This window comes from Tuber melanosporum (assembly GCF_000151645.1).
Source record: "Tuber melanosporum whole genome shotgun sequence assembly, scaffold_92, strain Mel28".
Taxonomy (NCBI): domain Eukaryota; kingdom Fungi; phylum Ascomycota; class Pezizomycetes; order Pezizales; family Tuberaceae; genus Tuber; species Tuber melanosporum.
The window spans coordinates 113,852-137,297 of NW_003299142.1; the positions used below are offsets into that span (position 1 = coordinate 113,852).

General features: G+C 48.7%; 7 protein-coding genes; 4 read left to right on the top strand and 3 right to left on the bottom strand.

The window, feature by feature from the left end:
- Positions 1-200: 200 nt before the first annotated feature.
- On the top strand, positions 201-1,612 carry GSTUM_00011901001 (uncharacterized protein; the record flags this gene model as incomplete). XM_002842218.2 has 6 exons in its annotated part: positions 201-491; positions 563-585; positions 660-840; positions 901-1,084; positions 1,140-1,180; positions 1,240-1,612. Exons 1-6 carry the CDS (start codon positions 244-246, stop codon positions 1,610-1,612), a joined length of 1,050 nt encoding a protein of 349 aa, XP_002842264.1. The 5' UTR covers positions 201-243.
- A 4,774-nt stretch (positions 1,613-6,386) lies between these two features.
- Positions 6,387-6,772, bottom strand: GSTUM_00011902001 (uncharacterized protein). XM_002842219.2 has 1 exon: positions 6,387-6,772. The coding sequence occupies exon 1, from the start codon at positions 6,705-6,707 to the stop codon at positions 6,561-6,563; it is 147 nt and encodes a 48-aa protein (XP_002842265.1). The 5' UTR covers positions 6,708-6,772; the 3' UTR covers positions 6,387-6,560.
- A 268-nt stretch (positions 6,773-7,040) lies between these two features.
- Positions 7,041-8,362, top strand: GSTUM_00011903001 (uncharacterized protein). XM_002842220.2 has 3 exons: positions 7,041-7,458; positions 7,530-7,904; positions 7,974-8,362. The coding sequence occupies exons 1-2, from the start codon at positions 7,200-7,202 to the stop codon at positions 7,538-7,540; spliced, it is 270 nt and encodes an 89-aa protein (XP_002842266.1). The 5' UTR covers positions 7,041-7,199; the 3' UTR covers positions 7,541-7,904; positions 7,974-8,362.
- A 1,341-nt stretch (positions 8,363-9,703) lies between these two features.
- Positions 9,704-10,416, bottom strand: GSTUM_00011904001 (uncharacterized protein). XM_002842221.2 has 2 exons: positions 10,323-10,416; positions 9,704-10,267 (listed from the first exon to the last, which is right to left on the bottom strand). The coding sequence occupies exons 1-2, from the start codon at positions 10,352-10,354 to the stop codon at positions 9,841-9,843; spliced, it is 459 nt and encodes a 152-aa protein (XP_002842267.1). The 5' UTR covers positions 10,355-10,416; the 3' UTR covers positions 9,704-9,840.
- A 2,141-nt stretch (positions 10,417-12,557) lies between these two features.
- GSTUM_00011905001 (uncharacterized protein) lies at positions 12,558-13,387 on the bottom strand (the record flags this gene model as incomplete). The annotated part of the gene is made up of 2 exons (XM_002842222.1): positions 12,558-13,170; positions 13,224-13,387. 2 exons carry the CDS (start codon positions 13,385-13,387, stop codon positions 12,558-12,560), a joined length of 777 nt encoding a protein of 258 aa, XP_002842268.1.
- A 1,825-nt stretch (positions 13,388-15,212) lies between these two features.
- On the top strand, positions 15,213-15,960 carry GSTUM_00011906001 (uncharacterized protein; the record flags this gene model as incomplete). XM_002842223.2 has 1 exon in its annotated part: positions 15,213-15,960. One exon carries the CDS (start codon positions 15,213-15,215, stop codon positions 15,612-15,614), a length of 402 nt encoding a protein of 133 aa, XP_002842269.1. The 3' UTR covers positions 15,615-15,960.
- Positions 15,961-17,544: 1,584 nt separating this feature from the next.
- On the top strand, positions 17,545-20,375 carry GSTUM_00011907001 (uncharacterized protein; the record flags this gene model as incomplete). XM_002842224.2 has 1 exon in its annotated part: positions 17,545-20,375. The coding sequence occupies one exon, from the start codon at positions 17,545-17,547 to the stop codon at positions 19,522-19,524; it is 1,980 nt and encodes a 659-aa protein (XP_002842270.1). The 3' UTR covers positions 19,525-20,375.
- Positions 20,376-23,446: the final 3,071 nt, after the last annotated feature.

Here is a 23,446-nt window from a genome sequence, read left to right on the forward strand (position 1 = left end):
CGGACAAATCACCTAGAATCCCTAGCTTGATATTCAACTGAGCAATAAGACCGGTCCTATGGTTGCCGAAATTCTGGTTCCTGGGACACTAAGATGCATGAGAACCAGCTCAGACTTCATCGTTGATATAATCTGCCGGATTTCCCGGCCATTCGAACGCTTTCTTGTATTCTTCCCCCCTTTCTCTCTTGACAGCCAAACTAGTTAGTTGTCCTAATCAACGCTCTTCGTCCAACTTGACAAATGGCTCTTCTGTCGCCCCATTTCGAGCTCCAGGAGGTTACGAAGCATGATATGAGCCTAGCGTCTATTTGTTGGGGATTTACACTTGGATTCGGGTTCCTCACGACATGGGAAGCTATTAGGCAAACTATACGGGCTAGAACCCCTTGGAAGTCTATCTATGTGTGGATGATATGGGGTGAGATTTTCGTCTGTCTGGCATTTTCAATTATTTGCTGGATGTATCTCGATGGGACGATAGGACCAAGGTAATTGGGAGTCCCTGATAGCTCCATATAAGAGCACATTATCTATCGACCATTGGCTAACAGATATTCAGTTTTTGGTTTTATTTTTTTATCTGTGGGTTTCCCTCTCACGCAGTCATCTAGGGACTCGTGAATCCACAAAGACCCATATTATACTAACCTGCCTAGTAACACTCTGGGCACTCCAAGTCCAGCTTCTCCTTCAAATTATCATCAACAGAATCACAGTCATTGCAGCAGACAAACACCGCGCGGGACTAATAAAATGGGGGGTTGCAGCCTTGATCACAGCGGTAAACATCTCAGTTTACTGCATCTGGATCCCCGCACGTCTCCAAATATCTCACAGGTGGGTAGTAGCCACTCGAGCCCCACGGAATCCAGTAACTAACAATTATTTTGTGAAAAGATACATCCACATCAATGAAATCTGGGACCGCTGCGAAAAGGTCATATATCTAGTCGTCGACGCCATTCTTAACTGGTACTTTATCAACACGGTCAGGCAGCGGCTCGTCAAGCAGGGCAGTGGTAAATACAACAGACTTGTAAAGTTCAACGTGCGGATTATCTTCTTGTCGTTGACCATGGATGTGAGGAAGCCATATGAACGATCCGGGTGATAAAAGGCTAACATTTCTTCAACAGTGTCTGATTATCGGAACTATGAGTCTTAAGAACGGATTTGTGTTTGTCCTCCCAAATCCCTCTAGAAATATCATGAACTTTAACTAAAGAATATCACCAGCTACATGCAATTCCACCCACTGGCCTACACCGTTAAACTCATGATTGAAATGTCCATGGCAGACCTCATCCGTACCATCGCGCGAGAGAAGAACGAATTCAAGTCCGCCAACCAAAGCTACCAACTCAGTGCCAATGGGAAAAGCCGAGGCCGTCGGGATGGGAACCTCTCACATATGGTCGGAGTAGAAGTCGGAGGTGGGGCGGGTCTTACTTCCGTCTCAGGGGTAGTAGTTCAAAAGGAGGTCATCGTCGAAAGTCGCAGTATGGACCAAGCTAGCGAAGCATCGACTTCGAAAGATAACGTTCATCATCAAGAGCAGGAAGATGAATCACCATTGCGGACTGAGACCTGGGAAGTCAACAGCCCCTAGACGACGATCGCTTCCTGTTTGTTTCTGTTTGTTTCTCTGGGCTTGCCTTAGATGAGATATATACATTTGCAGCTACAATTTTGGTACTTAGATCTCGGGCCCACCTCTTGTTTGCAGGAATAATGATTTTTTTCCTTCGAAGAGTTCGATGTCTGTGTGGGTTTTTAATCTAATATTTGCTGTGCTTATTCAATTCATGTATTATAAGGTTCTTTCAATAAGGTTCTACAATATTCCCTTGATAGAAATGATAATTTCTAGTGAAAAAAAAATCAAAAGGGGATGAGGGGTAACGTTGTCTGCATATGGGAAATCGCTGGTTTCCACCATCAGCAATTCTAGACGCTTTATCAATCGTGTATCGGTGAGGGGCCACAGCCATGCGTGCCTATTGACTCGACCACCCTCCTCCCCCTGGATTACCCGAGAGGAGACTTCTAATGGATAACCACACTCCAAAGATTCCTGCAGCACATTAACCCATACGCAGAGCAGTAATTCCATCAACCTTCCGCCAACCACGAGTGCATTTCAATTCTCACCAACTAGAAACACGAGTGTTGGAATATTACTACTCTGATCCTAGAGGCGTGATTGATCGCCTAAAGGCGAGAGGCCCCTTCCCGCAGTTAAACACCGGTATGCCGGACTCTCCATCCTAGTTTTGGCGGATGATGCAAATGTGGGATGCCGGTATCGGTAATACAGTGTCTACACAAAATCGCCTTCCCGTCGTTCCCACCGCGAACCTCCCTAGAACGAAAACGAGAGTCAAGGCAGGTCCTAGCAGCGCCACCGAAACGAACCGTAAATCTGCGATAAGTAGCAAAACGCGAACCAACCATCCACGCACATAAGATACCTGCCGAAACATCCATCAGTGAACTTGCCATCCTGAATTCAGATCATCCAGTAATTCCTTAACTACTCGCATCCCGAGCCCCAGACCGGCAACTACCCTCTCTTAGTCTCCGCCGGGAGTAAGTTGAAGACCCGTGCTCTCTCGGCAAAGTAAGACACAATAACGCCAGCAGATAACATTATTCTTTGTCTCCCAACACAATAATGTGGTCCTAGTGCTGCTATCGTTCTATGATCACGGGTGATATTGGGTTTTGCGCTAATGGCGGTGGGGAGACTGCAATACAGTAGTTTGCTACTAGAGCTATGGCTCTTGGGCACAGTCTATCCTCCGCCGACTATCATACTGCACAGTTCGGTGAGATATGGGACCCCTGGCGGTGCATTTTAAGTCGAGGATAGTGAAGTCCCTCGTAATTTTACAGCTCGACCAGAATTACAGTCGCACCCTGTTGCCCGGGACCCCACTCTCCCAGATTCCCCGTTTTCCCGGATGAAATCCTCCGAATTCCGAAAATTCCTTGCACAAAAACATAATCTGCTGTCCAGGCCAAATTCTCTGGATTTTGGCAGGATCTTGGCCATCCGGGATAGCGAGGTGCGACTGTGCCCAATCAGAGCTATTTTTGGCCAAGTGAAACCCCCGGCGAAATTACAGTCTGCTAAGCACTTTCCTATCCGGATTTTGATTTGGGAAAATTAATTGCATAATTTGTATGCTTCGTGCGGTTCCAAAGGTGCACCTGCATAATAATATTTCGAATTATAGTCTCCACAACCACCCAACTAATAATAATAATAATAATAAAATCAAGTGCTACTCTCCTTCTTGTTTTCTTTATTCCGTGGGGGTCCTTTTTGAAGTAGTTGGGTGGTTGCAGAGGCTATATAATTTGAAATATTATGTTTCAGGTGCACCTTTTGAACCGCTCGAAGCACATTTTTTTTAGCCCTAATTTGCACCTAATCAGCTCTTAAATATTACTTGTATATATATATTTAATATAAGAGAAATCATTACTCAGTTGTTAATATATTCATTGCCCCGAATCGAAGATATTCAACCCCAAAATTAATGAAATTGTGTTTTCAATTTATGGTTTGAATCCAGGTTGCCATGCACCCCTCGATTTGAAATCAGGATTTCGTCCCAAAATATCATTTAAAATCGTAATCACGTTTGCCAAATATCATATCATACGCATTTAGCTAATCAGAAAACCACTGATTTCAGGTCTTTTGCACACAGTCCAAATCAGCGTGATAACACCCAATGTTTCAAAACGTTGCTCGCAGTGAGTGGATATTCTTACTTGCAGGATCTTGGGGCAATTGAACAGCGTGGGTTGTTGCGTTCTCAAGTGATAAGAATGGCATTTTTTGGTGCAAAATACATAAACGATGATGAGTTATGTGATCATAGCGTGGCTTGATGGATATTTGCGCTATGATACCAATGACGAAGGACAATCGCCTAATTCCGTAACTTCACTGGGCTGTTCTAGTATCGTGCGGGGGTTGTTCCGGATCGGATTTACTCTTGTGCTTTATGCATGCCCCTGGGATTTCTTGGCTGCGGACTGTGCGGGCTTGGTAAGCGCGGGAAGTTCCAGCCTGAAGGAGGTGAATTCATGGTATGTCACTCGATGAGTAGTGGTTCAGGAGAAGAGGGTCAAGTAATCAAACTCTCGGAGAGGCGAGAATTAGAACAGATATCCCGGAGTTTCAACCATTGTTAATGCCAAGGTCTAGCTAAGGCGACATTCACCCCTTCAAACTCTCCCAAAACTCCTCCTCGGTCTGCACATCAACCTTCAAATCGAAAAGCCAGTGACCCTCTCTTTTCTTCCTCTTTGTATTTTCCACCTTCTCCTCGCCGATATCCTGTCGCCCATTCCCTCCCCTGAGAACCTTCTTGTCCTCTGTCTTTGCTCTCCCAGCTCTTTCCTGTTGATCTCCCCCCCTTAGAACCCTCCCAATCAGACAATCCCGAATTTTCCTTAGAATCCAGAAATCCCCCATCGCAGCCACACCAAGCCAGAATCCCAAGTTGGTGACTTTCTCCGAACGCTCGATTCTCTGATTTTCGAAATACTTGATTCCGACAAGCTCAGGATTGACATCCATGCCCTCAGCCCAGGCACTTCTGAGCAAGGCATTGCACAGAACGAGTGACTCTTCAATACCCATCGCAGCGCCCTGCCCATGGAAAGTATTCATCGGATGAGCCGCGTCGCCTATAAGCAGCACGTTCCCATTTGAAATGCTGGGAAAGAAGGTATGATTAATGCGGACTTTAATGAACCTTTCCGAGCGGGATGTGATTTCCGAAAAGTTGACTGTAGGCAGCTTACACTTCTTCGTGGACGCGGTGTACGGGCAGTTATCGTACATCTTTATAGTGTCAAGCGCCTCCCCATCCGTATACCTCCCGCAACCAGTACTCGAGGGCGGTGAAGGTTGGTGGCATATCCAGAACACCCTCCCCTGTTGAAGCGAATATGTAGTGTACGCCCCTGGGACATCACGGAGAAACCAATGCATGGTTCCCAACCCCCCATCACCCCCGTGAGCAGTCAATAAGTGCGCAGGCAACTGCTTCGTAATCCCATACAAAGCGGTCCAGTGAGTTGGCGAACACTCCCAATCCGTCCTCCTGGGTCTCAAAAACTCAATAACCGGTGTGAGAACACTAAACGGAAACATGGTACTAAACGGGCATCTACTCGGCCGGCCCACCTTCCCCGCTAGATTCCCATACATCGCCTCTCTCACATCAGAGTGCACCCCGTCCGCACCAAAAATGTACTTCCCGGAAACTACCTCTCCAGAGGCAAACGTCGCTTCGACACTCCCGTCTTCCAGAGTATTGTAGCTCTTGAAATCGCAATTATAGTGCACCCTTCCGCCCAAGAACGAGTACCGCTGCAATAGCAACAACTGCAACGGCCCGCGCTTGACAGTTTGAAGCGTATGCGGGTCAGGGAATAAATTCTCCGTTTCAACGATGATCGTCTCTGGCTTCGATTCGTGATGCAGGACAGTCCTATTCAGTGGTATGCCCATCCCCTCGCGGACTAGGTCCAAGTTCAAACCGCGAAGGACGTGGATTGCGTTTGGGGAAAGGTGTATTACGAAGCCAGATTTTGAGATATCTCCGAGGGATGAGGACTTTTTCTTTTTTTTCCCATGTTAATATTTGGAGAGAGGCCTGAGGCGGCGGGGGGGGCAGTGGTTACCTTCTCGAAAATCACCGGCTCGTAGTATGCTGCCGCGTGAGTTAGTAACTGGATGCCTAGCGATAGTCCTGTCAACCCTGCCCCGATAATCAACACTCGTTGTCTCTTATTCTCAAGCATTGCGAAGTAGCCCGACTTGCTTGCTTTTCCCGCGAGTGGGAACGTGAGTTGAGGACAGGTGGGTTGTTAGGTAGATAAGTTGATCAATGTTTCACAGGGGAAGTGTCACGGGTGCGACGAAAGGTTATTGGGCGAAGGTGGGTTATACCATGTTTGAACACGGAAAGGCCGTTTTTACAGCGCCCGGTTTCCCGCCTATCCCAGGGCGCAGCGGTAAAGGATGAGGGTTGAATGTTGAATACCATCCGAGTGATGGATAGTGAGTTGGTCTAGAATCTTTTTTGTTAACGGTTTTTTTTTTTACAAATAGGGAATCGCCATGCGTAGCTTCTATATCGGGTTAACTAGTAGCGGCCCCTGGGTAGCAAGTAATTGCCTTAGAACAGAACCGGTTGAGGAGGTCCTCGGCATCCAAGTGTGGTTGTCTACTATTGGCAACTTAGTCAGATAATGTTTTCGCTGCTCGTGCAGACCAGGAACAGATTGCCTAGTTGAGGGAGCACCAAGCCGAAAACAGGAACTACTACGCTTAGTGCAGTCTATAATATTCATAGGTAAGCCGCTTGGGTCCTGTTTTACACCAAAGGAGATAACCAATTTGCAACTCTCTCATGTTCTCAATCTCTCGAGAGAATAGAAGAGCTTTTGAAAGTACTGTACAGGCAAAAATGTAAAAGCATCCAAAGGTTATCACGTCCATCGCAAAATCCAATCCCTCAATCCCACCTCTACACCCCCCTATCGGAATTTAACTCTCCGGAAACCTGCACTCGACCTTTGCACTTGTCATGGGGGTAAGGGAAGCAACAGCATAATAATATTATTATTGTTAAATACTGCAGCGCCCGGCGGTCTCGATAAACTCGGGAAGTCATCGGCCCTGGTTACTGGTTTGATAGCATTTGTTAAATATCAATGGAATAGAATCTTCTGATATTCATCAACACCTCGGAACCGCATAATGTGACTGCCTAGACAGGTTATTTGTGGGAGTACCTACATTTCTTCCAGCTCATTCCATTTCTACCCGCCAAGGGTCTTGGCACACAATTTTGGGCAACTTGTGCACCATTAAATCTACGAGTATCATATCTGTGCTTGGATCAGCGCCCTCTGACTCGTCAGACATTACAAATCGACCCCACCTTCCTTCTGCCCATATAAATTTGTCGACCGACTCCCCAGCCCTCTTTCTCATCTTTCCACCACCACCCCGCCCGGTGCTAGGGCGCCGGGGGCAACTGCAAGAAAAACTTCAAGGAAAAAAAATACTTCATGTCCCAATAATACCAACTCTTTCATTACGAGTCTCGATACGAAGGCTTTCAATCAACAACAATACCAACTCCTTCGATACGAGCCTCGATATGAAAGTCTCGAACAACCCTTCTCCTGACGAGAATTTTGAAACTCCTCTATGGCCGCCCCCGCCTGAGCCCCGCATACGACATCAGGACATTCAACCCGCCGAGGCTGACCCCGTTGGGGAATGGCTCTTACAAACCGACGAGCCCGTCGAAGCGGTACTGGCGAAAATAGATCTGATAGCCCTGCCTTGTTTTGCTATGGCGATCCAGGGGTTGGGAAGACTTACCCGGGGGTCGGGAAGACTTAGGCGTACATCAGGTAAGAGACGATCCTCAAAGAAGGGCGGGGGGGCGAACAAACGAGCCAAGGGCTAACAAGCAATGTTATAGTTCCCTGGTGATAAACGACATAGTCTATTGGGTCAGAAGACGGAGTATTGCAGTTGCCCGTTTCTACTTTGATTTTCACTACCTAGAAAGAGCAGTCTCCGACGAGTCTACCAGGCATGGCCTGGTGGATTGGAAAAGATTCCGGAAAAAATATTCCAGGCTTTTCAAAACCAGAAAAAGGTTATCCGGATCACCGAGTCAAGCTTCTTGATTCGCTAAGTCAAATTCTCCAAAAGTCTCCAGGCACTCGAATATCCGGATTCATGACTGGAAGACCACATATCCGGAGTGATCCGGGGTGAGATTGAGAAGCATCTTCCTGGAAGAGTAACGATTGTGTCCATAAGGCCGGAGGCAGATACCTTTTCCAAAACCGTATGTAAAATCAACCACAGCGCGAGAACTCCACTTTTGACATGTCGGCTGACAGCTTCATGCATGTAGACTTTTTTACAGGATCCTCTAAAACCGGTTAGCCGAAAATGTTCCTTCGATAGAGACATTGCTAGGCTGCTGCCAAGGGCTCATCGCCATGGAGAAGGACTCTTCGACTGCCCGTTTTGTCTATTTTACTCTGCAAGAATATTTTAAGTACCCAATACAACACGATAATACGCCGGTTCCCACATCCCAGACAACCACGATCGAATGCCACGGAGCATGATCACGATGAAGGGCCGGAACTGTTGGGGGGTGCGAAAGGCTATTGCCCTAGAATCTTCTGGGGCGGAAGGGCACAAGGTTTCTTCATGTATTTGAATGTGGAACATGATGTACTCTCAATAGCCTCATAGATAGATTGGTTAATTTCAATACCAACTACTATCTGATTATGGTTTAACTGTCTAAAAAGCGTGATACTACTGTACCATGCGCTTGACTGTGTATATTACGGCGTAGAGTGGACCCAACCAAATAAGCCCTTCCAAAGCGCGCATTATATCGCTAAGCCCTGTTACGAAGAACACCCTATTGAAAATGCTCACTAGTTTGTTTCAGACATCGGCCGTCAACGAAACTGAAGTACTCTGCCGGTAGCAGAGTTGGGTTCCATCGGGCAAAGAGGCTCATCGCCTGCAACGTACGCGATTACAGCTTTCTCTTACTCCAACCGCAGGAAACAAGCTCAACCTATTACATAGACTCCGCATCGGCACACTTTATACGCATCTTATTTCCAATAGTGGCTTTCATTCACCGTGCTTAAAGCCGGATCCGCCCATAAGAGGTTTACACCGGTATTCGCTAGGCCAAGTAGAAGTCCCGAAATTGACGAGGTGGTCAAAACCCCATACGCTGGACCATAGTCTGTTGGTACAGGGTAGCGGGCCAGCTTGGTTATCCTCCCAAGGTAGGTGCCGGGACACTGTGGGGAACACAAGTACGGTAGCCTACGGATAGATCCCACAAAGCGCGCTGACCGCCCCGCGACGCGGTCAACGTGTGTGTCTTGGTCTCCATCCTGTGTTTATGCGGACCTCTTGTTAAATCCCTCTCATCAAGAATCACTTCAACGCCCTGCGCTCAGAATGCTACCATTGGTAAAACCCTACCATCTGCCGGCCCGAATCCGATGGGCTTCCAACCAAGCCTGTGAGCAGATATCCACCCCTTGCAGTACGCGAACACATCTTTGCGCCATTCCATAGCTCCACGATGGGCGTTTCAGATACCCGTCTCTCAACTTAAGGAAGGCTGCTATGAGAATTTCTGAGCCTTCTCTCCGGAGCATGGCAAACCTTATCGTTTTCCTAGCCTTGCTTCTCTCTCCCTGAGGCTGTAGAGCAAATGATAAGAGTCCTCGGGGAAAGGAGGACCTGCAGAATACTGCACGTACCACCTCAGTATTCCGGCATTGAGTTTGATTGCTTGTCACCTTGGTGTCTGAGACCCTTGGCTCGCCCCCCGTCCAAGGCTGTGGGGGCACTTGTCTTACCTTTATCCCAGTCGGGAGCCTCATCCCCGTCAAAGAACCTTTCTAACTTTCCAGAACACTGTCTCGGTCAGGCCGGGAATGCACTTGCGGCACGGGAATATGGTGGATCTAAGAAGAAATATTCACTCGTTATCATCGGCCCAAGCCTGGTGAGCTCCGTCTTGGCCTTCTAAAAAGCAAACTGCCAGCACTCACTTCTCTAGGAACTTTTTGTGCGAATGAGGCTCAAGGAACCACGTGAGACGAAAACTTCTTGTATATTTAATGCTCCAAGGAAAACAATAGCTATAGTCCAGACAAGGAAAGAAACCAAATGCACTACAAAGAAGTAAGTCCCAACCCTATTTCCAAAAAAAAAAATACCCATGCTCATGTTTAAGGCCCAGAGCTGTAGAGCTTCCACGCACTCATTGTAGCCGTAACTGCCAACCCGATCTGCCCGACATAAAAGAACGCACCCTTGTACCTCCCTTTTCCGGTGCCGTTGTGCTCGCTGCCGGCGTAGCCACGAGCATACGCCACTCTGCCAGCAAGCCAGATACCCAAGAGCGAGGACGAGGCGATGGGGTAGTGAAGCGCTGAAGCGAGGAAAGCTGGTAACACGACAGCAAGGTTCTCGAGGTAGTTTGAATGTGCACGTTGAGCGCAGTTGAAGCGGAACTTTTCCTTGTCCTTGGAGGCGTCCTCGGCACTCGCATAGGCGTTCGGGTATGGGACCTTTGCGGCCTTGCGGATACCGCCAACCAGAATAGTGTGGTATTGGCTCACCAAGGATGCTGCGAAGAGACTGGCGAGAACATAGCTATGGTTGGAAGATTAGCATCCGAATGGACCGTGATAGGGAATGAAGGAATCACCTGTACTCCTGTGGGACGGAAGAGAGTGGCATGGTGTGAATTGGTTACTTGTTATGGTGGAGGGTTGAGATGGAGGGGGCTGATTTGAGAATTGTTGCTTTGCTTTCTATCAAGGAGGAGGCGGGATACATCCTCCTTTTTATCACACTCTCTGCCGTCTCCCCACAGGGCACTACAGGACACCTTTCGTCACCACCTTGCTCTACCCCTCGATACTCGGACGACTGAAGCAGGGAAACGATCATACTGTATCTTTCCGCGGCTAAGGACCACCCTGTTTCACCAGAGACCAGGATGCTTTGGTTCTGGAAGGTTCCGAGTGAGAAAAAACGCGCAAGAGCCGGCCCGGAGTTGTAACCTACCGGTACAGGTATGGGGGTTTTGGTTATTTAAATCGGGCGCGGACAGATGCAATCGTCCGTTCGGTGGAGAAGACTGTGGAGCAGGCAGGGTATTATACGAGTAAATGCAGTGCAAGTACGAGTACATGGAGAAGGTGTGGGGAGGGGGAAGATCTTCTGCGGCTCTTCATAGTTTCAGGATTACATAGGGTAGTCTACCTACTGCCTTCTGTAATGTTTACAAGTTAGATGAAAAAAACAATTAAAACAATAGCCCCCAAAAGTTTACATCCAATCTCATATTTCGTGACAATGGTACTCCACAATAATTGCACGAATAACGGATACAGCACTATCCAACACGGACATTGTAGCCTACCCACCGATGTGTATCCTATCGGCAAACCCTACCCACCCGTATCGGCCGATAGCATCTTATCATAAAAATCAACCGAGGACAAAAAGCACAATTTATATTAATCTCAGGGGAGACCGGCAAACCAACGGCACTGGTACCGTTCCGTACTATCCTGTGTTGGGCCCTCACATCACATCACCTCACCTCACTCGCCCACGGACGAGGGGCCCACAACTGCCCTTGCGGTATGATACTCTCTTGCCCTGCCGCCCCAATTGGCTAAAATCGCTTGAACACGGAATTCCGTTGATGTGCTATTGTGTGCGACTAGAGTACGTACGCAGGTTGTGCCACCTCTCTCGGGGGAATCGATTGCTCCTTGGCCCGAGGCGGTCAGTTGTTCGTTCGTTTCCCGTTTTTGGCCCTACGGTGCGATAGGCATTGGTGTTATAACTACTGTATTTTTTTTTATTGTTTTATTTTTTTATTTTCGCTGGCGGGGTGAGGTTCCGCCGAGGGATTGTGAAGGGGGGGTCCTTCTTACTGATACAGTAGACCTTTGTACCGGTATTTGGACTTCCAAGTGTCAGGCGTTAATTGGGATTTTAAAATTTCGTCCTTTTTTTTTGGTGCGTTTTAACAGATTCACTTCCCCGTCTGATTCAATACTCGGGTACGTTATCTACGGTACGAGACTGCGGTGAAAAATGATGGGCGGTGTATGGGTTTTCTGCTGAAAAACCGCCATACCAACGACTTTCCAGCCAGTGGTCCAGTCGAGCAAATCCAAACCGAATCTTGACCAATATATGAAATAATTCCCTAGATTTTACTTTCCAATCCTTTGGCACTGCATATCTGAACTGGCTGTGGAATCGTTGAGAGCTATGGTTGGTTCGTTGGTCTTGACGCAATTCCTGGTATCATAGTCTTGTACGAGTATGGGGAACCGCAAGGCTTGGTGCTGTTTGAAACTTCAACTTTACCTGATTGCATGCTAAAGTACTGGTAGCTAGAAATTCTTTAATAATATGTGAGCACTTGTCGAGGCATGTATTCTATCAATTTTTTTTAAGTTTTTTACAGCTTCGGAATGTATTGAATGGAAAGCGTGAAGTAGCATGGTTTGGGTTGTTATGTCTATGCCATTCTGCTCACCATTTTTGACGCCTGCCTCGCACAAGGCACAAGCTGCTTAAGTACAGGCACCGTACTGTACATCTATGTTTTCGCAGAAAGGAGGGATTATTTTTTACTGGCTAATCTAGATTAACTGTTCATACTGTAGACTTTCAGCCGGACACTTGCAAGCCCGAATCTCTCGTTTTCTGGGGGAAAAAAATTCGAGCGGGAGCAGTTAGTGCTTTCCTGAAATGGGATAGCCTGAGCCTTCTGGATTTGTTGGATCTCATTAACTTGTAGTTTTTCGCAATTCTGCAAACTTGTCAATTAAACCTATCGTGCGCCGATGCGGCTATTTCCACCGAACATTCGCTGGCAAATGGCAAGTTTTTTTTTTAGAACGCTTCTAAGGATCTATGACAGCCTCCTCTTCAATTCGTCCTTCACCTCTTTCACTTCCGCTTCCAACCTTTCCAGTCTCTTGAGCACCTTAAGATCATCACCCTCCCCCGCACCAGCAGAACTAGGCTTCGGAATCTCCAGAACTTTTCTCCCCCCCGCCCTGGGAAAAGTCTCCACAGCGTCCTCCTCAATAACCCTAACAACCCTTGCCGGATTCCCCGCGACCGCGCATCCCGGCGGGACATCCTTCGTAACCACGCTGCCCGCACCAACCGTGCTCCCACGTCCGATCCTCACGCCCGGCAGGATAGTGACGTTCCCAGCTAGCCAGCAGTCATCCTCTATTGTGATGGGCGCGCCGTACTCCGGCCCGCGCAGTCCATCCCGCGCCTTCGCGCTGAGCGGGTGCGCAGCAGCGAAGAGGCAAACATTGGGTCCTAGAAGGGTGCGCGCACCGATGGTAACTTTGCACGTGTCTAGTATTATACAGCCAAAGTTTATGAATACGCCGGGTGATATGGTGGTGTTGTAGCCATAGTCGGCCATGAAGGGGGTTTCTACCCAGGGTTCCTGGGATAAGGTGGAGGAAGGGGTGGTAGGGGGAAGGGGGGGTTGGTGTAGGATGCTGGGGTGCAAGTTAGCTCGGGGTGGTAGGGAGGGAGTTAGAGGAAGTAGTACGCTCGGAGTAGGTTTGCACGCTCAAGATGCGGCATCCCGTGCGTGACTTTGTTGAATGCTCGGCAGGCTGCCGCACAGGAGGCTCGTTCCGCCACTAGCTCGTCGCCGAAGGCATGATAGAGCTCCCCCGCAAGCATTTTACTTTTCTCCGTGCGTTCGGACATGCTTCTCTGTGGATTACTTGCCGTGGTGTAGCTTGGGATTGTGGAGTAGGATTGTGAGGGTTGATATTGTGAGCGCTTCCCCTGCATGAAGGCATTACCGCTGTTTTATCAAACCGATTTTAATCCACATTTCCCCACCATTCTATTTTACATATGCAGCCAAGCATTGACTCGTACAATCCACTATTAGGTATCGTAGAAACTTGAACTATTGGACTGTGTGCTATGCAACTAGGCTTTCTCTCAGTAGAGTCAAGAAAGAAAAATTTTCCGCTCCCGAAGAGGGAAAGGAACTGTGCTTTTCCTGTGTTTTTCGCCCTTTTTCCCAGAGAAGGGAACTCTGGACTTCATAACACTGGTTCAACCATCCGAGTGTTTACAGTAAGCAACGGAGCTAGACTACAATAGGCTTAGCTGATCAAGTTGACAAAATTACGACCACCAGTCAATCGGATCCGGCAGCTCAAGCAATACGGCGTCAGGTAAACACCATTTCATCTCGAGATGTTTGGTCCCTGAATGCGGATATTAGAGGCCCGACGGGGGCGGTTGACCTTGGCAGAAACGGCGACCTGTGGCACGTTATTGTCAAAGTCTAACCCTAAGGAGCAACTTTCTTTTGAATCCTCGCTAGCGTTGAGCCACATTTCATTTTGACTATCATACTTTGGGTGGTGCAGACACCGCGAAACTCAAGCTCCTTCAAATTAATCATTTCTTCTCACTCGAGACATTGGGCGACTTCCGGTAGCCCAAACCCCTTGGACAAGTGTATCACTAGAGAAGTTCCAGTATGATTCGACTGCGAATACTTTCTAGTTACGGAATTTCCACTTCATTAAACTCATTGCCCTGTCATCCCCTAGTTTGTCATATACTGTGTGACAGAGAGGGTGGGTTCCGCAATTCAACACATTTGTTTCCATACCTCAGGCCTGACCTGACGCATGGTATGATAATTTATGCAACCCCTCAATTACCTCACCCTTCCCACACACAAAGCGCGGAATTTTCCCACTTCCCCTTCAGGGCGAACGATCTCGATCTGATCGACTACCGGTACTCGAGCACTGTGCTGCACTCGAGTACCCGCAGAACTTACAAGTAGTCTACTGGCACCTTCCCCCGTTTCACCCATGGTGCCTGGATGTGGTGTCTTGCGGAAGATGGCAGATGGATACAGGTTGTTCCATATTGTACCCCGTGCACAGGGGGTCTACAGCACGGAGGAGGGAGTGCAATGCAATTTAAGCGCTGGCACAGTTAGAACGAGTGCGGGTGTGGTGGCGCCGAGATTGGTGGGTTGAGTGAGTGAGGCTGCTAATATGACAACAAATTTTCCGTTCCTGAGGTGCCACACAAAAATCGAGGCTTGTACTGGAGTAAAGGTTAAATTACGACAACGAGCAATGTAATGGTACGGCCCGGATTGTGCTATTCTGCACGTTGAACAAGTGGAGCGATGGGCGAAGAACTGAAAAGTGCTCGAGTATTCTTATTTTGCACTTGACCATCTCATATACTTGAGTAGTAAGGCCGTGTCAGGAAAGAGTTAGGCGAGGGTGAGGCTGCGGAGATGGATCGATGGAGTAGGTAGAGATGGGGGACTTATTTTCATCACTCCAGGAAAACCCCAGATCCACAGGTTGCCGCTCTAGTGCTTGGTCCGTGCATGATCCATGTTGATCTTGGGGGTTTTGAAAATTTCTTTGCTAGAGAGTGAGATGCCGGCTCGGTCAAATTCATACTAGGTTATCACACTGCGCAGAGTATTTTCCATTATCGTGATAATGCAGCGAAATCCAATGTGATCGAGTATGCGCCTATGCCTCCGCCCACCAAAAAGGTTGTATCATTTTGCACACACACCATCCATTCCGCAGTAACAGCCTCAGCAGCCCGAGCAGCCTCAGCGTCCCCACAGCCTGTGAGTGGCCAGGCCAGCGAATCAGCCGGGCAACCCATTCAGATTCAGTCAACCAGTCCAGGAGACGAAGGCCCACACAGCCAGCCGCCAGGAGTGAGGAAAACTAAAAAAATAAATAAAAAGAACCCTATTCGAGATCCAACCGGACCGCGCAAACAGCGAAGCATTCCTCCTCATTACCCTTCTCACTCTCCGTGTCGTCTGTTTCTACAACACCGGGAAAACATCGTCAGAGCGAATATCCACAACCATCTACCATCCGCCGACTTTCGTTCCCGAACTACAGAGGGGTCACGTTAATCCGATCAACCGACCAACCCCCTCCACCCCGCAGCTCAACGGTCGTTATGGCGAGTCGGTAAATTCATCTTTCACAACATCGTCTCTGGATGCACATTCCAGAGAACTTGTCCTTTCTCACCGGGAAGGGAGTAGACGACGACAACGACAACGGAGATCACCACAAACACAACCGTTACCCCAACAAAAAGAAAAAACTCGAGTCAATCGGTTAGTTGTCTGCGTCAACCACAACAACGGCAACTTCCTACACCACGAACGAACCACGCGGAGGGTAGATAATTGCCGTCGGTCGGTCACCGGGTGGGGGAAGTGGTGGGATATTGAACCGGCAATCTGGGGATTTCAACTGTTTTTTCATCGGTGGCTACCCGCTCTTTCCGACTATTCTGGCTCTCAACTCCCCCCCCTTTCGAAACGGTCGGGAAATTAGGGCAGGGAAAACACAATAGAAGGGGGTATTATACCCCTCATTGTTTGGAAGCAGTGCCCAACCTTTTTTTGGGGGGGGGAAAGGGAAAATTATATATAATTTTCCTCCAGTTTTATCGAGGCATTGAAGCGAGCCGAAGCCCAAGGACATCTTGGTTTGGGGGGAACGGGGGGTCGGCGCAGTTTGCTGTAGAAACTGGTTGGAGAAAGGTAAAAGGAGTAAAAAGTAATAAAAAAGTCCGGGCGTGGAGAACCAGTCAGTCATCAGCGGGGCTCATCTTCATCCATCAGGTCCGTATGTGTCATGATTCCAATTTCTCCATTCACTTTCTCTTTATTTTTGAACAATTCTTGCTCTTGGATCTTTATTCTCGATTTTATATTGGTGTTTTCAAGAATTTCTTTTCTTTTTTCGTCATTGATTGTGATGCGCAGCCTCATTTCACTTTGAATTTTGCACCCCCAGTCTCTGAGATCTCTCTTTCCCCGACCAACGCCTTCCCTGCGCCATTTCTAGAAGACAGATCCACGCCTGCCTGCCCAACTGACTGGCTTGGTTGCGCACTTTCTGTTCTGTTCGTGGGGGTGCGTGAAACGTTCTGACCTTCCCTCCCGAGCGAATGGCGGTTCGCCTAGAGGGCATTGCTTGTATCCCAACTTCATATATCTGCTCTACTTCTTCATCTCAACTTTTTTCCTCCTTTTCCTTTCCCTCAGGCCACCTTCACCATTCCCCACTCAACAAGAGCACCGAAAAACTGGCTGACATGTCAAAGAACCGGGGGAGTAGTAGATCTCTACAAACTTTAATTCGGTCGGACACCAGCCATTTCATCCAATATTTCCCTCGACAAGCACTGTAGCGCTGTGAGGGCTCTCTGGATGCACTTCGTCGACGGGTTCTTTCACGATGTGCTTGCCTGCTCCCCGCCGCCGTGCACCTGCTCCAGCACAAAAAGGCAAATCACCTCTATCCTTTTCTTCATCGGGCTCGTCCGCGGGTTCGGATCCGCCTCTCTCCCCCCGAAAACACCGACGGGGGGGTCCCATCACTGCATCGACATCGAGCGATTTGCCCATACGAGTGGCAAAAGGTCCGCCTCCCCAGCCACTGCGAACAAGCGCGCCACTGCCCGCGCGGAAATCGTCGACTAAGAAAAGATCAAGGGGTGGGTCTGTGAATGGGAGTACAAGTGAGAGTGCGGTGGGGGGTCCGCCGAGTCGGCGGTCGTCGACGAGAGGGCGGGACTCATCAAGGTTAGCCCCGGCGAGTCCAATGGTAGGGCCTGGGGGGAGGTCGCCAGCAATGTCTACCCGGTCAACGAAAAATACCCCTACCCCAAGTCCGACAAAGCGATCGTCGTCACAACGCAGATCTTCCTCGAGAAGTAAATATTTAGAGACACTAGGCTCGCAACAATCGAGCTCAAACTCCACACCACTTCCATCGCCACGAATTCCTTGGGAAAAAAGGGGTAAGGATAAGAGCAAAAGAGAGATGGATATAAAGCCTGGAGATCGAGTCATCGCGGCGAGGGTCCCAATGGAGGGTGGGGGATCTATTTCCGGTTTGATGGTCGTTCGGCCCGGAAGTAACCGACGGGGAAGCGATAATGGGAGCCATAAGAGCGAGAGCTCGAAGGGTAGTGAAGTTGGAGACATTCAGCCGAAACGATCGGCAAAGATTGCAGCTGGTCCTCCTCCAATTGGCCTCGGTATTACAATGATGCCTCCTCCCTCAAAGGTGGTGGGGAGGGGGTCGCGGGAGTCAGAGGTTCAGGCTCGCCCAGCAACACTGCTAGTTCCCCGGATATCTGTCGAAGCACCCCCTACCCCGGTAGTCACTCAACCAGTTGTAACCCCTGCTCCTCTGGCTGCTTCGACCTCGGCGCCCACGGCAGCTCCAGCGACTCTTCAGAAATACCCAACAATTGCAAAAATGTCATATCCTACCCCAGACCAGTTTTCATATAAGCCAATTGACCGGTCTCAAATTCCTTCAACAAACTTCCCTGGAAAGGTTATGGTTGCTCCAGTTCTTACTCCCGTTGTGGCCTCGGCGCCGGTGAAGGCCCCGCAGAGGGCCCCGCAGAAGGTCCCGCAGAAGGCTCATGCTCCGGTTGTTGTGGTCGCCCCACCTGTCAAACCGCCACCGACGAGCAAAGTACCCCCGGGTCAGCCCCCTGTGGCTAGAGCGCCTGCGAACCTTCCATTACCAGCTACGGAGCCTCAACCCCCCCCAGCTCCTATTGAACGGCCAGAATCCATTGCGTCATCAATCTCTTCGTGCACAACCACAACCTCCTCATCATTATCAACATCGTCAACGGCGTCTGAGAAACCAACGCCTCGGCAAATCACCTACTCCCCGCACCCAGTTTCATCCCCTGGCTCCTCCAGTTCCTCCCTAGTGAGTGTCTCTTCAGCCGGCTCGTCCTCGACGACAACCTCGTCTGCACACCCACGTCATATCCCATCGTCAGAACCTATTGTTCCAGAAATGTCAAGTAGAAAACCGGCATACTACAGGTATGCACCAAAGAAAGACACCTCACAAAAGCGAATAATGGACTCCCCAGCGTTCCCCCAAGGCGACGAAGCAGTTAAACCCCGGAAACCTGCAGGGCCCTGGGACGGAAGACCAGGCGCAGACCCAAACCTCGGAGCCTACTACCGTACTGCCGAAGCCGAGAAACTAGAACAGTCGAAATCTCACTTGAGCTCGGGAGAGACTTGGGTGGACGAAGCTAATATAGCAAACTACTATAAACAGGCTGACGCACAAAAGCGTAAGATGGCTCTGGAAAAGATGAAGAAGGAGCAGGAATATTCAGACAACGAATCCATAGCTTCTTCGTCTGTCGTCTCATCTGCCGCTTCATCAGAAGCGTGGGTAGACCCGAACGTGGCGGTGTACTACCGCCACGCCGAATCCGAGAAAGAAAAGAAGAAACAGCTGGAGCTCCTAACACCAAAGAAGCAGCAACCGGCACCAAGACCAGGAGACGAAAAGGCCCTGAGAGTCTATTCCTCTCCACCTACCCCCGCTATTAGCAGCCACCTCCCATCGCCGGGCATCCGCCTCCGGCACGTCCGCGGCGGTCTATCTTCCCACCCCGTGCCCCCACCAGCGCCCACGCCCCCACCGCCTGACACCACAGACACCGAAACCCTCGGCGACACGCCTACTGAAAAGAAGCCTGGACCTCCAAAGGGTGCGGCAGAAGCATGGTTTCAGGCTTCAATGGCGGCAAAGGGTGAGAGTGCGAGCGATTATTGGAATTCGTCGAGGTCGACTATTGAGAGTCCTGAGGAGGAGGTTGGGGGAGAGAAGGTGGAGTTTCCAGAGGGATTACCTCCTGCACCGACGCCGCCGTTGAGCCGGGAGGATACCCCTGCGGGGGCGATGGGAGAGGGGTCTTATTATCCGGCGGCGGCGGGGTATAGGGAGGAGAAAAAGAAGGGTTATCGGAGGTGATCTCCTTGGTAATCGTGGAGACTGAATGGACGTCGGATGGTATATTACAACAGCTTAGTTCTTTTCCTATCTGTTGGGGGTTTATGTGAAATGCTGGAGGGGAGATGGTTTCTTTCATCATCTTCCCATTCTTAATTATCTTTTTCTCGCTTCTTTTTCCTTTCCAGATTGCGTTTGTCTGTGGATCATGCAATTTACTTTGGATATATAGCGCTGTGGGCATTATTATTCCCTAAAATTTTTCTTTTTTCTCCCATACTCCCTTCTACAATTGGCGGGTGTGAAAGTAGAGGTTTATTTCCTACTTTTCTTGCCTTATTTTCGTTTTGCTGTTTCGATTTGTTACGACTGATGAAGGGCACAATTATGGGATTGATTACTGGCTGGTTGGGCTCGGTTGGGGTGCTAGGTTGGGAGGATATCGGTATGCAAGGGATCGGTTGGTGCGATGCTGGTGTTAAGTGTTTTTATTATTTCCTTGCCATTTCCATCCATCTCATCATTTCCTCATTTCATCTCATCTCACCTCGCCCGCACACCCTGCCTGCTTCACAGAAAAAAACCAAATCCCAAAATCCCATTAGGGATAGCGACACTGTTTGTCACTAGACTGATTTATTTTCCCTTCTTTTCCTTTCATTGACAGAATTTGGCGTTTAGCTGGTGTGTTGTGGATGTTGGAGGGGTGTTTCTTTTTTCCTCGAAGATTGTGGAATGAGGCAAAAGTGGAGGTTTTGCCGTCTTTGAGGGAAATTTGTGCTGAGAATGATTCGGGTGTGTGTGAACGATGTGTAGTATATTATGTTATGTATTGTAGTATAGCATGAGTTATGAATTGAGGGTGTACATGATGCTTCTGTGTTCGGTGTGGTTGGAGTGGAGTGGAGGTGTAGGTGGGTGTGATAGGGTCGTAGAAGGAGAGCATCCTCGAGGAGGAATCGGATCGGAACTAGATTCACGCACAACTGCCGAGTGACCCTGAATGATCCACTATCCCACTAGATAAGCATTCTGCTCTGCTCCACTCTACCTACTAAAGCCACCCCCCTACCCTCAGTCTTTACTGTCTCCGAGTGCAGTATCACTAGTGCAGTATCATTGGGCTGATGATACGGTCAGGTCTGTCACCTGGCCCGTGCGCTTTCTCATTTCTTAGCGACGAGAATTTATTTGCGGGGAGTTCTCACGAAGGGGCTGTCTTGCTCGTTGTGTGGGCGCCCCAGTAGACGCATTCGGCCCCGTAGTTGGGAAATGTTTATGCAAGTCTTTCTCGAATCGAAAGTCTCTGGCGTGTGCGATGCTATTTTTGGACACTGAGCTGGCAGATTTGCTCGGGACTTGGCGCTTGGGAAACTTTTTTTCGGCCCCGGGGTTGAATGCCTCTATTGTACGGTACTGTAATCGCGTTTCCTAACAAGCCGTGCACTGACCGAGTGGCAAGTTTGGTCTTGTCGGCGGTCTAAGGGTCCCTGGACCCCTCCTACGATATGACATGACATGACGTGACATGTGACTGCTGTAACTCCGGGAGGAAGGCGCGAGGTTTGGATTAAGCTTACCTTGGTGCAGTTTTGTCGTGGGGAGGGGTATCATACTTTGAGGGGCCGAGTATGATAGTACTGTATGGTAATGACATATGTCGAGGATAGTGGAGTGGAGGGCTGTAGTAAGGGTTGATCCCCCCCGCTCGACAGTTTTGATTCATGGGACGATATGTACGAATACTTGCTGTTGCGGGTATGATAACTTGGTAGCCGAGCACGTGTATGGTGGTGATCTTGCATTTTACGAGACAGGTATTACTTTTGTTTTTCTTTTCGTTATCTGCCCCTCGTTATTATTGGTGAAGGTTCTAGATGGCTATTGATTGATTGAGATAGATTGTGGAGGTTTCAGGAGTCTGCCGGAGAGTTCAGAGGTTCGATCGACTAGTGTGGAGGTTCAGAGATTGACTGGAGATTCTCCAGACATGTCTTTCCTTTGTTATCACGGAAAGGGTAGCATGCTTGGAGAGATACGGATAGGTGTGGTGATTCATGGAATGGTTAAGATACATTGTTTATGTTTTACTTACACACCTGTCTTTACCATTAGTTTAGAAACGAACGAAGTCATTTTTCCTTACCTCTCACTCTTGTATACATCCTGTGACAGTTCCAACATAGTCCTTTAGTTTTTCTCTCTATCGCTGCGCGAGTCAATCATTGACTACTATGCCCACTCATAAGAATTATTGGGGTGATGCCTTGGCTTGCACTCGGCCAGTGCTTGGAATAGGGTGTCATGGTGGATGGGACTATAGAGAGCTGGGAGTTGGATGAATTGACGAGATCTGTGCTATATAGGTAAGGACATGTGGTGGTGGTGGTGGCGGTGGTGGTGAGTGTATTTTTCGTGATTCTGTAACTTGTGGTTTCGGTGGAGTGAGTGGGATGAGAGGGGAGGAGTATGGTTGAGCAATATATTTGCATTAAATTTTGACGTTGTGGTTTCCGGTCGATATATGGGCCTGACAGGTGATAACTGGTTGGTCTGGTGCAAGGACTCCCGTTGGGCCATGAGGTTCGATCCCCGCCTTGGCCCAGACTATCCGACAGTGAGCCCAGGACGAGCTGACTAACCTAGCCCGGCTCGTTGGGAGTGCTGGGAATGGGCGGTGGTACTCTATCTTCTTTTCCTAGGGGTGAGGGGTGTATGTGATATGGAATGTGAGTTGATATGCTATGCGATAGTTGAAGTTTGGAATGGAATCAACCATTCGGTGTTTAGTGTTCATATCACGCCTGCAGCTTGCGTGTTGCTGCGAGAGTAACCCCCTTCATGCATGATTAGTGCTAATTAGCATTCGGTGCAATAGAGTCAGAAAGTTTGGGTAAAAGTGTAAAGGTTATTGCCTAGAAATATAACAACAATGTCATTATAAAGTAAATCACGTCTCCCTATTATTCAAACATGTACTTTATTGATCTAAAATCCTAGGAAACTTGGAGGGCGGAGACTACAAGGCACTCAACACTGTAAAATTAGTAAGTGGGCGTTCCTCAAATGCAATTATGGTCTCGAACGATGGTCTTCAAATTCGGAATTACTTTTTTAAACCCTAAAATCAGATTTCTGTGAGATCATGATCTGAAATTCTAGGTCGCCAAACACTTCCTCTAATTTCACTCCAATTTAGATTATTAGAACATGTGCCGGTCTTATTAGTTCTATTCCTATTCAGTGATCTCAAATTCAAGAGTGTTGGTTGATAAGATGGTTGGATATTTTAGAGAGCAATTCTTTGGTAATATCTGGCCAACTGATCTCTCATGGAAAGCAAAAAATTACATGTTCGCATCCCAAAAATTTAGTTATAGCGCTGCCCAGTATATCCGCAAGCCCTGGAGGAAGAGAGTGGGATGTATCGCTATCGGGCGCTATGGTGAAGCCTTTTACTTTACGATTTCGTCCAGTCCCTAGCGCTCTCTTTGCAGCAATTATCATACCTTCAGGGCAGTATCACAAGCTACCACTCTCCCACACACAACACCTAACTCCACCTCGGGGATATTAGCCTCCCTCCTCTCACTTCCGCGGAGGGAGGGAGGATGCCTACCGGAATACCCTGCGGTCGGGGATACAGCCTCATGCAATACCAAATCACCAAGAAATATCACAAGTCATAGATTTATGTCGCATTGACGGCAGATAGGAAGTAGGAACTGTGCCCACCGTGAGATGGAAAATTATTGCTATACAGTCTCGATTTGGCGCTGGAGCCTGCGGAGTGATTATGTATGTTAATATGCAGTTATCCTTTCTGGACAAACTACATGACTACAGGAGCTCCTTCAACTCCGCTAGCTGCACTTTGGCTCAGCCGATGCCCGGATATCAGTTATGTCCCGGGTATTGGGGAGGGACAGGCCGCGCATTGGGC

What these genes read in the sequence shown, in the direction of transcription:
- GSTUM_00011904001 (XM_002842221.2), bottom strand. Translation starts at nt 10,354, where the DNA reads ATGCCACTCTCTTCCGTCCCACAGGAGTACAG. An exon ending in TCCGTCCCACAGGAGTACAG is followed by an intron (nt 10,268 to 10,322) that starts GTGATTCCTTCA and finishes TTCCAACCATAG; the next exon opens with CTATGTTCTCGCCAGTCTCT.
- GSTUM_00011902001 (XM_002842219.2), bottom strand. Translation starts at nt 6,707, where the DNA reads ATGACTTCCCGAGTTTATCGAGACCGCCGGGCGCTGCAGTATTTAACA.
- GSTUM_00011903001 (XM_002842220.2), top strand. Translation starts at nt 7,200, where the DNA reads ATGAAAGTCTCGAACAACCCTTCTCCTGACGAGAATTTTGAAACTCCT.